Source organism: Arctopsyche grandis, chromosome 5 (assembly GCF_051622035.1).
Source record: "Arctopsyche grandis isolate Sample6627 chromosome 5, ASM5162203v2, whole genome shotgun sequence".
Lineage (NCBI taxonomy): Eukaryota > Metazoa > Arthropoda > Insecta > Trichoptera > Hydropsychidae > Arctopsyche > Arctopsyche grandis.
Window position 1 is genome coordinate 6,395,108 of NC_135359.1, and position 17,688 is coordinate 6,412,795.

General features: G+C 31.9%; 1 protein-coding gene across 1 annotated transcript in view; it reads left to right on the forward strand.

The window, feature by feature from the left end:
• Positions 1-17,688, forward strand: part of LOC143912278 (cGMP-specific 3',5'-cyclic phosphodiesterase-like) — a 141,483-nt gene that overhangs the window by 99,436 nt on the left and 24,359 nt on the right. Inside the window, exons 4-5 of the mRNA XM_077431561.1 lie at positions 11,907-12,152; positions 17,303-17,463. Of these exons, the coding sequence (XP_077287687.1) occupies positions 11,907-12,152; positions 17,303-17,463 (407 nt within the window). The remainder of the gene's footprint in view (positions 1-11,906; positions 12,153-17,302; positions 17,464-17,688) is intronic.

The window sequence follows — 17,688 nt, forward strand, 5'->3', positions numbered from 1 at the left end:
ACACTTTGAGATATATCTTGAAGACTACCGTGCAAAAAAGAAATAAAAGCATACGTATGAAAAATGGTAGATACTATAATACCTATGGTGTCCCGACAAAACCGCGCGGGACAAAATCGCGGGTATAAAATCACGCGAATCAAAATGGCACGGCGACAAAATCGCGCAACGCATATATGCATAAAGAAATATAAGCCAGAGAATAAATACAAAAACAAGTAATATGAATATTAAAAACAGGTCTAATGTATAAAAAAAATCCGATATAATACAGTAGTGATAAAATAAGAATCGTTTATTTATTTTGAAATGTTACTTTTGAATTTGTGCTGATCCTTCTATATTATTTTAAATTATATTTAATGTCTATTCTTGCTATTCAAGTTTCAATAAAGTGGGAATAAAGTCAAAGTAATTTTGTCCCCGCGATTGTGCCGGCGCCAGATACTATAAATATTAAATTTTTGAACTCAAAATTAAATCGAATTCATTTATTCACTTTTATTACCAAAATGTATGCATACAATACATTTAATATAGGTTTTTCATTCCAAATTGAGTCTTTTTTCATTTAAAATTGACCCCTATTCATTAAAAATTTACATTGAAAAGGAGTCAATTTGAAATGAAAAAGGTTTAATTTGAAATGAAAAGAAAAGAGTCGATTTGGAATGAAAAGCCTGTATAATAAAAAATCCTCTTTGACTTTGAAAATTTTACGTATGTATTTATATTTCAACAATAAATAAAGGAAAATTTGATGCACATGTCGCTCTAGCTAATGCTTTATCAAGTTGATGAGATTCAGAATCAGTAATATTGTCAAAATATGATCCTATTCGCCCACGTCTTATGCCAGGTATACGTGAACTTATAGAAGATGCAATGCATGAAGATTTAGAAGTAGTGGGCTGGTCTATTGCATGTAAGTCAATAATATTGGTATCCATTAAAAGTGATGTCTCAACTGCGTGATTTTTTTCTCTATTTTCTTGATATTTAGTGCACGTAAATATATGTATATGATTTGTCATTTTTGTAGCTTTTGGAAAGTTATATTTTGTATCACAATATCTACATACAGCTGCAAACTTCTTATTTGTTGTACATGAAAATGTTTAGATACTTTCAATAGTTGCATGTGTAGATTTGAAAATCTGATTTTTTTTTCAATTTTCCCAAAATTCCCGGGGAATAAACCTGGATTATTCCCGGGAATAAACCGAGTTTTTTCCTGCCGGCACATCTCTACTTCTGATACATACTTCTATCAACGTTGTGTCTTCTTCTTCTACATCCAACACAAGTTTTTCGATGTACCAAAAGGAAAATTTGATAATGTTAGATCAACTTTTGTAGTTTGTCCAGTCATTGACCAAAATTTATTTTTTAATTTTTGGACGCTTAGCTCATTTTTTATTTAAGACGAGATAAATTCTTTGCGGAACGTCCCGTTTTGAGTCCTGAAAAATATGGTTATAATACCTACATATGTATATGTTCTTCACTACAGTTTTACAAAAGTTATTCTGAAGACGGTTTCATAGATTACAACTGACTAGCAAAAGGGTCCATAGAACAAAAAAAGTTTTGAATCCTTATTTTAAATGGAACATATGTACATAAATATATACATATTTTGCAAACAAAGCGATCAATTCAATTTAAATTATATGGAAACGGTCTCGGTATAATATTGTATGTATCTACCAATATGGTATTTGCGTTGTGTACTATGTAGGTCCGCTTCAACTGGTCTTGATCGATTGTTGGTGCAACCACGACGATGCATTTCAATGGCAACGGGATAATAATTTGGTCATAGTATTATGTATGTGACCGCTGCCAACAATTGCCATTGTCTCTGTCTCTGGGTACATATGAAGTGTGTTGCGAAACTCGTTGTTCGATTATAATTATATTGCGAACTGCAGCCGTCATAGTAGCTATTCAGCGACACTCGGGTCATGCAAAATGTGTCGGAATTATATACATATACCTACGCACATACGTATATATGGGATCAGTGATGGTCAACTGATGGTTTGGTGCTTTGAAGGATAGATCTCGCCGATCTATTGAATTGAAATTGTTTTTGTTATCAAATGATTCGTCGTGATCAAAACGACATTGATAATGTCGTCTCAGCCTGTGCGCTTCTACTACATTGTAGGTGTTTTGATTGTGAAATAAAGTTAAAGCTATCGACTACTTGATATGAGAAATGTAAAACCTCGATCTATGGTTGTTTTGCTTTATTATGACTTGACAGCTTGCCTCAATACATCATTACACTTGTGAAGAGTCTTGGCGATTACAACAATACGTCTATACCCTTCAGGTATATATTTTATTATTATTTATTTCAATCGAACATGTGCCTTTACAGATCGCTCCAAAGCGACGAGTGCACTAATACATATACAATTAATACAAGCATTTTATATAATGCGAATTTATACAAACATCATCCATAGTGACATCTATGGAGATATTTTTACAGTATTTTATTATACAAATTGGCGAACCTCAAGAAGCTGAATAACTTGAGATTTGCAAGAGAGTCTGGAAAGGAGATGTCAATTTACAGGAATGGTTTCAATGGAAATCAGAAAAATTGGCAAACTCTGAAAGGAAGCGATCGACCTGGAGTCACAAACCAAGGTCTGGCCAACAGCTACTAGTGGGAATTGAACCGTTACCACTCCGATTGAAAGCATAATATGCTAACACCTAGTCCACGCTGCTGGTTTAAGTGTTACAGTTGAAGTTTATCTTCTAGCTGTGATATATCTATACTTTAACTAGTTGGAATATATTCCATCTAACCCACGTAAGTTGATTCATATGGCGAATTACATTCTAATTAGTTAATAATAATTAGCAACTGAAAATACAGTTCAACTATAAGTTGGTACCAGGTTAGATGGAGAGTGTATACGTTACATTAGAAGTGTATTTTCCAGTTGTAATATATTTTAACTTGTTGGAATATATTCCATCTAACCTGGTACCAATTACCGCTATAGTTGAAGTGTATTTTCAGTTCTTATATATTTTGACTGATTGTAATATATTCTAACCCATGTAAGTTGATTCATATGGAGAATTACATTCATATATATTGCAACTGAAAATGCAGTTCAACTATAAGTTGCTACCAAGTAAAATGGAGAGGTTAGGTTTTCGTGAAACGCCACTCGACTAGTAAATTGAGTTGCAAAAGTCACATTTTTTTGTTGTTTTGAATACAATCTTAGAGTTATCGTAACACGGTACTCATTACCTTTATTCGTAATATCTAGCAACTATTAACGCATTATTGAATTCTAAAGCATTCGTAAAAACATCAGAGCTGTCAAAACTCAACTGTTATATTACAACTGGCGCACATTGTTTAAAATGTATTTATGCTTGTAGAGATATAATTTTTTAGTTGAATTGTATTCGAATATGAAGTACCTAAAACGCCAGTTGGATTATATTGCAACTGAAAATACGACTGTAACATATGTACATATGTATATTATATACAAATTACGTACACAAAACACAAATTGCTTTAGATCATCAACTTTAAAGAATATTTGGTTGAAAATAATTCATAAGTTTAAAATGTCTTTGAGCTTTTCCTACTATACTGTATACACTTACGTACATATACACTAACATATAATGTGTAAAATAGATAATGATCATTGGATTAGTAGCTATTAGAATATACCTAAGAAGTATTATGAGCATTATTATGTGATCGTTCGATATAGTACCGATCTGTAATTTTAGAAATCTGGAAACCCTGTATATATATGATAACTCAATGGTAGACCAAAAAGTTTTTAGATATATGTACATATTTTTTATACATACATATGTAGGTATTATATTATAATAACGTTCGTCATATGTCAATATTATCAAAGCATAATATGTACAGTCGCTTATACTGGCGTCCATCAAGGTTTCACCAAGGAAACCAAGGCTGTTTCGAAAAGGGTGACCGTCACCGGATATGGACAGGAGAGGACGCGCACAGCTTCCCAAAGTTTAATTTCGAAAAGGGTTGTTTTGGTCGCAGCGTTTCAATATATGTATGTCCATGCCAGAGAGACGGTTACAACTTGGGAATGTTACATGTGGGTAAATAGCAAATGTTTTTCGTGTTGTGTGTGGTGTTGTTCCGCGTGCGAGCCCCATTTTTAGAAGGACTGAGGTGTGTGTGTGTGTTTGTATGTAGAAACACGTCTGTAAGCGCACGTCAATTACGTGCTTATTGAGCCGAACGAAAAAAGCAAATGCGATCATAATCGTTGTAAAATTTATGCCCGAGTCGATTGATGTGTGTCGCAAATTTCAGTCTTATCGTCGATTGATTTTCTTCAAATCGGATAAAAAATTTCGACTGAATCTTTATCAAGATTAAAATAAAGTGATCCAATATTTAAGAATTTGCATTGTTCGCTTTGAATTGAAGTACATAAGTAAAACAATGAGAGGGATTTTATTGTCAGCTTTTTATCTTCCTATGGGTGTAATAATTTATGATTTGTGATCATATACAGTTAATTTAGATATAGATATAATATGTACATACATATGTATATATATAGACTCGCTCTGTATTATATTTGTGTATATTTATACATTTTTTTTATATATTTTATACAGTTTATTTCTGATTTTCATAATAATTGGTTTTTAACTTTAATTACTTGAAATATGAAACCTAATAAAAACATTATTTTTTGTTTAATTATTTGGAAGAAATTAATTAGATCAAATTATAATTATATATATATGTATGTATAATATACATACATAATGTACGTAATATGAAAAAAATTATTCTGTAAATCAAATTTATATATGAATTTATGTATATTTATAAATTTTTACCCACAAGAGACGAATCTAAAGGTTTAAATATTTTTTTTATTTTTTAATAACGACTATACAGTTGTTAATTTGAAAATTTAATTCAGAGTCGTCAAAAATTACAACTCTGATTACGCCTATGAATTTTTCATATACATATTAATTGCTTTTATATATAAAATCAAAAATTCGCAAGAATTCCAATTATATAAATATTCTTATGGAAAGTCGTTTTCGGAATTGATTGCGATTATTTCGCAAATGTATTCAAATTAATATTCAAAAAGAATACAAGATTATATAGGCACGTATTTTATCTTCCCTTTGATGTATTTTAAAGCCTTAAATTTTAACTAAGTAACCGTCTATTCGTCTTGAGAAAAAAAAAAAAGAAGCTTTTGTTCTCTGATTTTTTTCAGCCGTTTTTTATAATACTTTTCGCTTTGTTTCATTTTGTAAAACGTTCAATAAGAGTATTTCCTTTCTGATTTATTTTTCGCTTGACGTGAAAATTGTTAGTGGCTAGGAATTTTTGCTGGAACATTAACGCGTGTGTTGTCCCATACAATGCTTATTCAATATTCCAGTTTTTTTTGCCACCTATAATTTGTTATTATTTCAATGTAATTTAATAATAAAATGTTTTCACTGATAATATCGGTTTTTTAATATACCGTAAGATGACTCACATCAATCACAAAATTTTCCGAGTCCATGTCTTCTCATATATCCAATCTGCCTCTGTGTACCGTCGCAAGTACGCACTGAGTCAAGTAGCCGAGCACGTAAAATATTATCCAATATCGACGTATCACTTCTGAATATGAATTTCGTAATCTGTCAAGTTTGACAGGACGACACACAAATGCGCGAAAATTAGCCACGAAAAGATGCTCTACCAATTTTGTATACAGTACTTACATATATATTGAATGAGTTTTTTAATGCTTGGACTTCATAATGTCGTACATTTGTACTATTTCACATTTCGTGAATTTGTCCCGAGAAAGATTTTCATCTCTAATGGTTTCTCATCTATTTTCTAGACTAAAATGAATTGAAAATTGGAACCATCTTATATGCATGTTTAAATCTACAGTTTACAACTAAGGGTCAGCAAATTTGGTGTATTATATGGTAATCAAGGTTTTTATAGGGCTAGGTGTTCAGAATTGAATGCAATGCCTTGTAAAAACTCTCAGGTAATGCCTAGCAAGTGGGTTCATCCAATTAAATAGTATCAAATATATGTACATATATAAAATCGCCAAATTTTGTAAACGATCTCATTTGGTTTTTATACATACATATGTATGAAAAAAATTAATATATCTTGGGCAACGCTGGGTAAATCGGATAATATATACAAATATGTATGTATGTATGCATATTTATTTATTTATTTCATAGAATATGAACACTCGCCTTTACAGATCGCTCCAAAGCGATGAGTGCACTTATTTAGATACAATACAATCAATATACATACATAAGCATTTTTATACAAAGTGAATTCATACAAACATCCACAGTGACATATATGGAGAAATTTTTGCAGAATTGCATTTTGCAAATTGGTGAATCTCAAGACGCTGAATAATTTGAGAATAGCACGAGAGATATGAAAGAAATGCCAATTTTTACAGGAACTGTTTCAATGAAAATCGGTAAACTCTGATAAGAAACGATCGGCCTGGAGTCACAAACCATGGTCTGGCCAGCAGCGTGACTCTAGTGGGAATCGAACCCAAGACCACTCCGCTCGAAAGCATACTATGCTAACCACTAGTCCACGCCACTGGTTGATATATATGTACATATATATATATATATATATATATATATATATATATATATATATATATATATATATATATATATATATATATATATATATATGTTATATATGATATATACTATTGTTGCGTGGGGGTGGGCGGAGGATCCAAATGAAAGGCCAAAATCACTTCACAGCATTTATTGGGTGATTCACGCACAGTCAGTGCTCCTTCTAGAATGATTCTGACATGGCTTAAGTGCTGGCTTATAAAGGGCAGTGCATCTTCTTCGACACGTTTGTTTACCTATTGTTTAGTCACTTACGGTCTCACGGTCTTCAGGCATACACCGTCTCACGCTCGTCCAGATTTTGGGAAATAGCGGAGATGCCGCTCTCTGTTCTGAGAACTCTAGCGGGAAGTGGCCGAGTGCCGTTACCGACCACTAAGTCGATTCGGCGGTCTCCATTGTTAGCCCCCGACTGCACTTAAAGCGGGAGATAATCCTCGAATCCAATTAAAACGGCGGCTCCTTCGTTGCCTACGCTACACTATATATCATTTATTTTATAAAAATGTACAAATGTTTATTTGCTTAATGAGTGTGAGTCGACAAATTTCCGATTTCCGAGGTAAAATTTGCTATATTATCAGATGTTTGCTCTTTTCGTGGAATTTTTATTTTAGAAAGCTACGCCAGGCAACTTTTTTTGTTTAATTTGTTTTTGTTAAATTGTCAAATTAAATCGAAACACTCTGATAGGAAATGTTTGATATTTTATTTATTTTATTTTTTATTTTTTATTTTTTATTTAATTTACACCAAGAAGGCCTAACAGGTAAACCCAATGCGCCTTCCTGGCCAAAGACAATTATATAAACATATATGTACACCATTCATATATACACAAATACTTCCACGTATACACAAATACACATTCATACATACATAAATATAAAAATACACATATATACATATACATACATACACACCTACACATATATATATTCACATATACATACATATACATATATATATATATATATATATATATATATATATATATATATATATATATATATATATATATATACATATACACATACACATACAATACATACATCCATATACATACAAACATTATACATGCATATACACATAAACACAATTATTCATTACAATTAGTTATTGAGTTCAATTGACTCATATTAAATAGTTCTGACATAAAAATTAATTCATTAGGAACAAAATTCAAACTCCTAGGATTAAAATCACCCAAGATCATGACTTTCCTGCCAGCCAAAACATTAAAATTATTTTGCAAATTTGAAAAAAATGAATATGAATATGGATTTCATGATGATTCATAAATCTTGCCAGTAGTATTTGGTATATTCCTAATCATAGATATCATAATAATCGAATATATTTGTCGATTTTTGGCTAGATTTGTACTAAATGGTGAATTAAGTACAAACATTGCGGTTAATTGCATAACTATGGTGTATTTTATTGAAAACCGCGAATGGAAGTGGATATATTTGCGGCGACGATTGCGTTAATCAACGTTTAATTAACCCATTATTTACTTACTCACGTTCTAGCGCGTGGCTATCGATTGTGTCGGTTTTTGCTGCATTTGAAATTTGTTACGACGGTTATTGGCTCGAAAATGGGGTCTAAATTACCCCCGAATGGTTGTTGGTACGCGTAGGTATTTACATAAGGCGAATATAAAGGCATATCGCTTCTGCGAAATTAGATACCTGCGCCCGTTTCTGCGCAACGGTCAAATTTGCGTATGGAATTAGAGCCCACGTACATACATACTACGTACGGGGAAAATAGCATTTTTCCTCTCGGGGGGTGATTTTTCCGTTTGTTTATCGGCAGTTATGGTGTCTCTACGTCTTCCTCTTGAGGATGTGCGAAATTAAGGAGAGTCTTTTGTGAACGATAACAAAACTATTCAGTAGTCCAATGAATTGTGGTTTTACCGTCCGCGTTCCGATGCCAGGCTTTGTTTTTTGAGCCATAAATTATCATCGTTTTTCTTTTAATGCGTCGTTTGTTTGCTCGGCAATTTGCGATCATTATTTTCTGCGCGTACATGTTCGTACATAGGCAGTAATAATATTAATTGGATCTGAAATATGGCGTTGATCTCGCTAATTGTGCGTTTTGGGAGATTTCAGCGTTGCTTATTACGATGAAAATTTAATTTGGTTAGCTCTCTTTGGTGTTGTGCTATATGTAGTCTATCTATCGGGAATTTACAGTGTGTGGTTATAAACGTGTGCCGAATATTCGCCGGTTCAATGTTGTAAAATAATCAAATTGACTGCGGATGTTGTCTATAAAAGAATAATATTTTTAATGCCCTGTATCTATTTTTTTCATTTTCAAGCTAAAAAATGATTCATAAGTATACATACATACATACATATATGTATGAATGTGTTTATTTTTGAAAGATAATTTGTTGTACTTATCATTTTATTTTTGTTAAATAAAATCTTTTGATATTTTGTATACAAATGAAAACCATCCTGATAAGATTGTTAAATTTCTTCTTTATGTAAAGAAAATATTGATGGGATTAATAGACGCTAATCATTGCGTAATGTGTGGCAGTAAAATTCAAAATTAATAAATTTAAAAAAGACGTATCATATATACATATGTATATCCAAATATTACAATAAAAATGTATGTACAATTCATAGATGTCTCGTTAATTGTCGAGTTTAAGTCAGTGTCTCGTAATTTAGCGACTTATATAATAAAAAATGCTGTATTGTTTGTAATTTGGCCAGGAAGGCGCATTGGGGTTTACCTGTAATGCCTTCCTGGTATGAAAAAAAAAAAAAAAAAAAATAAAAAAATAAAAAATAAAAAAAAATAAAATATCCGTTTATTTTTTGTTATATATTATTAATATTCATTAGATTTAAACGCCAATCTTGGATTATCATTGATGAATCTCGTCACATCCAGAGAACGTTAAATAAAAAAACTAATTGATTTCAAACCATGTCTTGTTCCTGGAACCAATTTTTATTTTCAAAATAATCACGGGAACATGAAAAAATTGACGATTTTCTGAAAATAGCGCTTCCCCCATACAAACACCCATTGCGAGCACGGCGTGTTTTGTATGGGAACTTTTGAGCGAAACAACGACTTTGAATTGTTGTTAATCAGTCCTTGATACATAACTATACTTGATACATATATATGTAATCAAAAACGAAAAAAAGTCCAAAGATAATATCTATGTATGTATGTTTCTATATATTGTCATATTTAATACACAGTTGATTAGATTAATAATCCATTGAAGATCAACGATGAGTAATTGACATGCAGTGAAAATTTTCCCCTTTTGTTGTTATCGAACTGTGTTGTGATTACCTTGACTACTAGTTTTATAAATAATTTTAATTAATTTAGCAACACCGTAATTGAAAACGAAATAAATGTAAATTATGAATAGTAAGATTTTGTAAGAACTGCCATACATACATATGTACATAATTTATGAAATTGGATTATATTCAGCACCATTTTTCAAAAACCTAATATTATAGAATCAATTTTCAAGTGTTTAAATTTCACCGAAATATGAGCTGTTATAATTGAAAGTGGCATTTGTCCACGTTTCTTCATTCCGAGAAATATTTCGCAAAACATTAAATATAATGTTTTGCATTTAACAATATTTAAAAATACTGGTAATACATTTATTCTGCCTTTCCAAGATTCTGGACATATCGAATTATAATAAGTGATAACAATTTGTGACTGAAAATTAGATTTCCACTCATTTAATATAATATAACGGCTCATATAGTGATTTTTTTTGATTTCTGGAATTAATTACAATTTAAACTTACAACCTCTCAACTGCCAAACATTTTCAACACACGTATATAAACATACATATATAAACAGATGAATTCAATATGTGGCGCTTTAGGAATCCCTGTTATGCCACAATGGTCTGTTTAGAATAAATAAATAAATAAATATCTATATATGTATGTACGGATCTACGTGACGAGCCAGAATGTTAAATTACAGAAAACACAAATATCGGAAGGCAAAGATCGAAAATCGAAAGATCTGAAGTCGAAAGTTCAAAAAGAAGAGTGCATGGTAAACGGTACATACTCACTTAATTTGCGCGAGCAGGGTACAACAGGAACAAGAGGTACAGGCTTTTCCTGCCGTATTCTGCGCGCGCACATTAATACGGGAGGAAAAGCCTGTTCCTCTTGTTCCTGTTGTATCCTGCTCGCGCAAATTAAGTGAGTATGTACCGTTTTACACGCACCCTTTTTTATCTTTCAACTTAAGATCTTTCGATTTTCGATCTTTGCCTTCCGATATTTGCGTTTTCTGTAATTTAACATTCAGGCTCGTCACGGAGACCGGTATGTACATATATAAAAATGAATGTCTGTTTGTCTGTCTGTCTCGTATAGGTCCTAAACCAATCAACCGAATACGATGGAACTTTCAGAATTTGTTGTATGCATGTTCGGAAAGCTTATTGTGAAAAAAAAATCGGCCAAAAACGGAAATGGAAATGGAAAAAACGGAATGAGTGGCATTGCAGCGAAATAATTTCAAATGTTTTCGCGTCGCGACCTGCGTTTTTAGGGTAAAATAAACAAACAATTGAATAATTTCAAATGTGTTCGCTGCCTGCGTTTTTCCGACAAATGGGAACGGGGACGAGAACGGGAATGGGAATGGGAACGGGAACTTGTACGGGACGCACATACAAAACGGGACAAATAAAATGATTTTACGAAAACGAATAGTTTATTCCGAAGTATTTCTGTAGTGCTTCTGGTCGGACTTGGATATTTGTGAATCCAAGTCTGACGGAGAACGGGAACGGGAACGGGAGTTGCATATGCTATTGTGGCATTACAACACATGCCGTGTTCAGCTAGTATAGAATAAAAATTAACCAAATTCGTCAATAAATGATCAAGTTATACTTTACAGTTCGTATTCGTATGTGTGAGATGCGCGCGCATTCGAATTGGCATGCGCATGCGCTCTGAGCGTTGTCCATCATCTGAATTGTACAAATGTACAAACGGACAAATATATATATATATATATATATATATATATATATATATATATATATATATATATATATATATATATATATATATATATATATATATATATATATATATATATATATATTTAAACGTATTATTTTATTCCAGAATTGGAGGATGCGGTGAGCAAAGCCCGAGCCGAGGAAATTCGCATACCTTTCGGCGTAGGCATAGCCGGAAGTGTGGCCCAGTCCAAGCAACCGATAAACATCAAAGATGCTTACGCCGATCCCAGATTCAATGCAGACATAGACATGAGGACGGGCTACAGGACTAGATTGGTCCTGTGTCTACCTATCTGCAACTATGAAGGTGACGTCATCGGAGTTGCTCAGATCATCAACAAAACGAACGGTGGGTATTATACATATGTATATTATGTGTGTATATATTCCAGCTCGCTATTTCTAGTGTGTTGTCGAGAGTGGCTCTCGTTCTCTCTCGTTTATGGGGGGTATGAGTGTTTGTGATCGGTGAATGGGTCCTCGTCTCCCGTCGAGGGTCTCCCGATGGGAAAAAGGGGGAAATGTGTTTGTGCATTTTTATGTGTTTCGTTCGTTTTTCCACCGGAAAGCGACAGACAGCTCCGTCGGAGACGAAACTTCGTCGCGGCGCTTTTCCGGAGATTTTCCTCCCGTCGAAGTTCATCGGAGCGACGGCGTGGAAATGGCCGTATTAAAATACGACTTTTCTATTTTGACGTGTTTGTTTCAGGAAGCTTTTGACGGAGCTTTTTTTTTGTATTTCATTTTTGTTTTTCATTGGAAAAGTCTTACGGTATTAAATGCGTAGTAGAGCTATTGTATTGAATACAAATCCGTTTGAAACACCACAAATTTTGCGATATCTGAAAAGGAATTGAATTGTTTTGTCTGAAATTTAAGATTTTGGATCGCATCCGAATAACTTCTGAGTAGGGAAAGTTGAAATTCTATATTGTAAACTTTTGATTGAAGTTTTGTCCGGAAATATTTTAATATAATTCAACGTTCTATTATATTATAATACAGATAAATTGTTAATATTAGTTAATATTTTCCCCATTATTATATATTAGTGGTTTTGCTCAGTATTTGTAATATAAAAGGGTTAAACATGGTTAATTTAATATTAAACAAAATTTATTTGAATCAAAAAAAAAAAATTAACGTCAGCCAATTAGAAACAGGAATCAGTAATCGGAATCGGGATCCGGAATCAGAACTGAAACAGGAATCCGGAACCGGAACTGAACAATAAATCCGGAACCAGATTGGAACTGAAATCGCAATCGGAAATTGGAATTGAAATCGGGATCAAAATCGAAATCGAAATTGAAAACAGCATCGAAATCAAAATGGTAATCGATATCGTTGCCATAGAAAATTACATTTGATTCTACGAACCAAACCAAAGTCTCTTTCGAAATGATGTATTAAGATATATATAGTATGTTATTTTATAATATTATTACGTCTACATTATATTAAATGCAAATTTAATCTAATCTAACCTAACCACATAAATTTAGAATAGATTTTACATTACGAAAGCTCATGAATATCAAAATTAACGGTTAGGAACCTTTGCTAAGACCGACATCAGATAATAAGTTTAAGGATTATTTAAAATAAAATATGTTTTTTTTTTAATGTACATAAATACATATGTACATATGTATAGAACACATATTTTCTTGTTTGATTCTTCAATTAAAAAATCATTTCATAAAATAAATAAACATGTTATTGTAAGATATCATTAAGCCTCCTATTTATACGGTTAAATTTAGTAAATTCAACACGATGATATCAAATTTTGAATAGAATCATAAACTATTATACGTATTTACGCTTTCCAAAAACAAATTAACATTACGGGATACGCATCGTTGAATACATATTCAGTTACGTGATTTTCTAATTAGATTAACCATTGAGATGCTTCCGGGCTTAAATCAACCTTTGAGAAGTCGCATCTACATAGTATGTATGTATGTAAGAGACCGAGATACGAGAACGGTTGAATGCAAGTAATTAGCTGCGCATTCGCAAAAGGAGCACATGATGCACATTTCAATCTCAGTTTGCAACATGGAAATATTATATTAGTCTGCTTTCAATTACCCTCCATTTCCGTCGACTCGATTTCAAATATACGAAAGGTGGACGTATATGCAGATTGTGCATATTCCATTCTATATACATAGATGCAGACTAGTTGTATTGTGTTTTCGACGTCGTTTAAAGTAAGCATCACTCGGTAATATTAAATTTTGTTGTAAGTTGCCGCCGCATAGGGGAAATTGCATCGGAAATTTCCATTTGAGAAAATGAGACTTTTCTCGGGCACACTTGGAGATGCATCGGAGCCAACGGGCTATGCAAAAGCGACAAAGTAAATATCCATTAACGTCAAACGCCACTCTCGAAATATGTACACACATTTATTCTTATAAAAACACTACACCACTCTATTGAAGTTCTATTTGCGTATATTTATATTTTTTTTATTGTTTGTATAGCGCGAAATAGATTGCGAAAGTCTGTGCAAATGCGCTTTTAATAAATTGCATGCATTAACAGATTGCAACCAGTGATTTATTTATTTAAAATATACATATATATATTATTTATTTCAAATATATTATACATACATAAATGTAATCGTATGCATTTTTATTTTATTTTATATGAATATATTTTTTTTAACCCTCCTTTACTAAAGTGGAGTATGCAAGTGCCCCGATTTTTACGTTTTTCGTAATAACTACATAAGTGGTTTTCAAAGATATACCCTATATTTCTTGTATTCCTAGAATGAACTACAAGAAATTCATTTCAATAGATTTTGTATGTTTTAGAAAAGGGGTACATCGTAAAAAAATACATCTATACATTTCTACGTTCCAAATTAAGATTTAAAGGCGGTAGCGATAAATCATGTTTTTGACTGTTCGCTTGCATATTCTTGATGAATCAATGCGAGAGAAGAAGAAAGCAATATTTTCGTAAGCTATTGTTTTCGTCGCTTTTGGCGCGTGGCTATTGAGTCATGCAGTCGCCTGTTGGCCTTACCTATGTGTGTTTGCATGTTGATGGTTGTTGTTATTTTTTAATATAAAAATAGTCAAAAAGGAAAAAATAGTCAAATATAGGACTAAAACTTTTTTATGTTGATGTATAAAATGATCAATAAGATATACATATATACATATATATATATATATATATATATATATATATATATATATATATATATATATATATATATATATATATATATATATATATATATATATATATATTGAACCCATTTGTATTTAGAAAAGCTGTATTTTGATTAAAAAATACTGGGGTCTTACTCGACCCCGGTTCGGGACGCTCGTTCGATCTCGATGCTCCGTCCTTCAAAGGTTAAAATGACATTTATTTAATATCAAATCCATTCCATTTTATAAAACACTAGTGATTTTACCCGGCTTCGCTCGGTATTTGTAATATAAACCGCTTAAACATGGCCAATCTAATAGTAAACATTTCATTAAATTTATTTGATTAGTTTTTTTTTATTTCAATTTATTTGAATATTCATTTTTTTTTAAATTAAATTGAACGTCACGGATTTTACCAACCAAACACATATACATACATACAAAGTCTTTTCGAAATTATATATTAGATGATCTTCAATCATAATCAATTAAAATATAACCATTTTATGTACATTTTATAAGCAGAAGGATTATCGTTCATTTTATAAAGGAATTTCATTGATCATTTATAATTCTTCGTACATTGATGTACTTGAATTTAAACATTTCAAGTACATATTAGTTTGAAATGTAACTTTTCCAGGATTATTATTATCCGCTTATCAGATACATCTTGAACATTGTACTACATTTCTCAGTAAATATTTTTCTTCCGTCATCTTTTTTTGATAATTTATCTTCAGTTATCTTCGTTTTAGTTTTAACTTTCTTAATGGAAGAAAAATAATTCGATCATCTATTATAATTATATTACAGTCTTTTTTCCTATCTTTGATTTATTTCGCTATTTCGAATACAGACTGTAAAATATACATATATGTACATATATTGGAGGAATCAAATTTGAGATTCAGATTTATTTATTATTTGTTATCGTTATCTTACGTATACACTAGAGTTTCTGCCGGGGTCGATCCTGGACAGAAATTCCCGGAAACGGAATTTTTTATGTCCCGTGTCCCGAGAATTGAAGTATAGAATCCCGGGAAAAATATTTCAATCAAAACGTTCTTTAAACGAGTGTATCCTTCTAAAATGGAGAATCTCTTTTAGATTCTGAAGAAGAGACAATTGTGTGTTTGCGGATGAATGGAGAGTTAAATATGGAGTTCCCAAAGACAAAACTGCAAAATAGCTTAAAAAAAAAATAACATTGACTTTAAAAAACGAATGAAAATACATACATTTACATGTTGACAAGAGAATACAAAAGAGATTGTTTTCGTCCCTGTTAGCTATAAAACCAACTTCGAACGAAATCTAAAGAGTTTTTTCCATTGCTGGAAATATTTGTGCCAAATCTAGATATAAGCTTTCGAATTCTTAGGAAGCTATTTCAAATATTTTATTTTTATTTTAAAGATACATATGTATATTGTTTATTTTTTTAATAAAAACAAAATATTAATAAAAAAGTATTAATTAAGTGTTCATAATAGCATCAATAATAAATAAATGAAATTGAAAAAAAATTTACATATGTCCCGGGATCCTGGAAATCCCGAGCTCCTTCCCTTGTCCCGGGATTTTATTTATTTATTTATTAGCAAATTGCTAATGAATATTTATTTATTTATAGTTTTGGATCATTTTGGCATTACAGGAAGAACCTAGTGCGCCACAATGGCCTACATTTGATAAAGAAGAACAATAAATAAAATACATAAAATAAAAAGCAAAATGCAAAGGCAGAAAAACATGATAAAATGAAAAATAAAAATAATACATAAAAATATTCAATATTCAATTCAATAACAAAATTAATAACTATAATATGGTATAATTAATATCATATAGGTAACATAATGTAATATAATACCAAACATTGCATTTTATTAAACTTATATAATTACATACATCATCTTCCACAGAGGTATCCATTATCACCATTGAAAAAGTTCGGGAAATCAGAAATTGAACTATGTATGTATGAGACTTACTCGTATTGGAAACCTAGTCGGGATCACTTCTATACTAACCAAATTGCTCATAAGCTATCAAGATATTTTCATTCGGTTGCTTTACATATTTCTTCCAAGATGTCAAATTTCGGCTAGAGATTGATTGATAACAGTGCGAAACGTTGCGTTATTGGATATCGAACGTTCGGACGCGCAATAAATCCTTTTCAACCGAAAAGGATCTTCTCGGCTCTGATTCCGCGTTCCAAATTAATAATGTCTGTCGATGGAAATCGTCTCTGTGCCGAAATTTATGGTCGATTCAATGCTAAAATATTGTCAAATCGCAGGTACGATGGAGTTTACCGAGCACGATGTGGAGATTTTCCGGCGATATCTCACGTTCTGCGGAATCGGCATTCAGAACGCCCAACTCTTCGAGATGTCCGTGCAAGAGTATAGGAGGAATCAAATTCTGCTAAATTTAGCCAGGAGCATCTTCGAAGAGCAGGTAGGTTACACTCTATATAAATATACAAATTCGATTTTCGCTCACCGTCGGATTCAATTTTACGTCCGGTCGAAGCGTGGTAAATTTCCAACTCGACTTTTATGACTCGCGAGTCGCTTATACTGCACTTTTGCCATAAAGCAATTTGTTCTGTTCGTAGATTTTGACCGGTTTAATCAACAGTCGAGGCTAAAGTTGAAAAAATACCTCACACACATATATGCA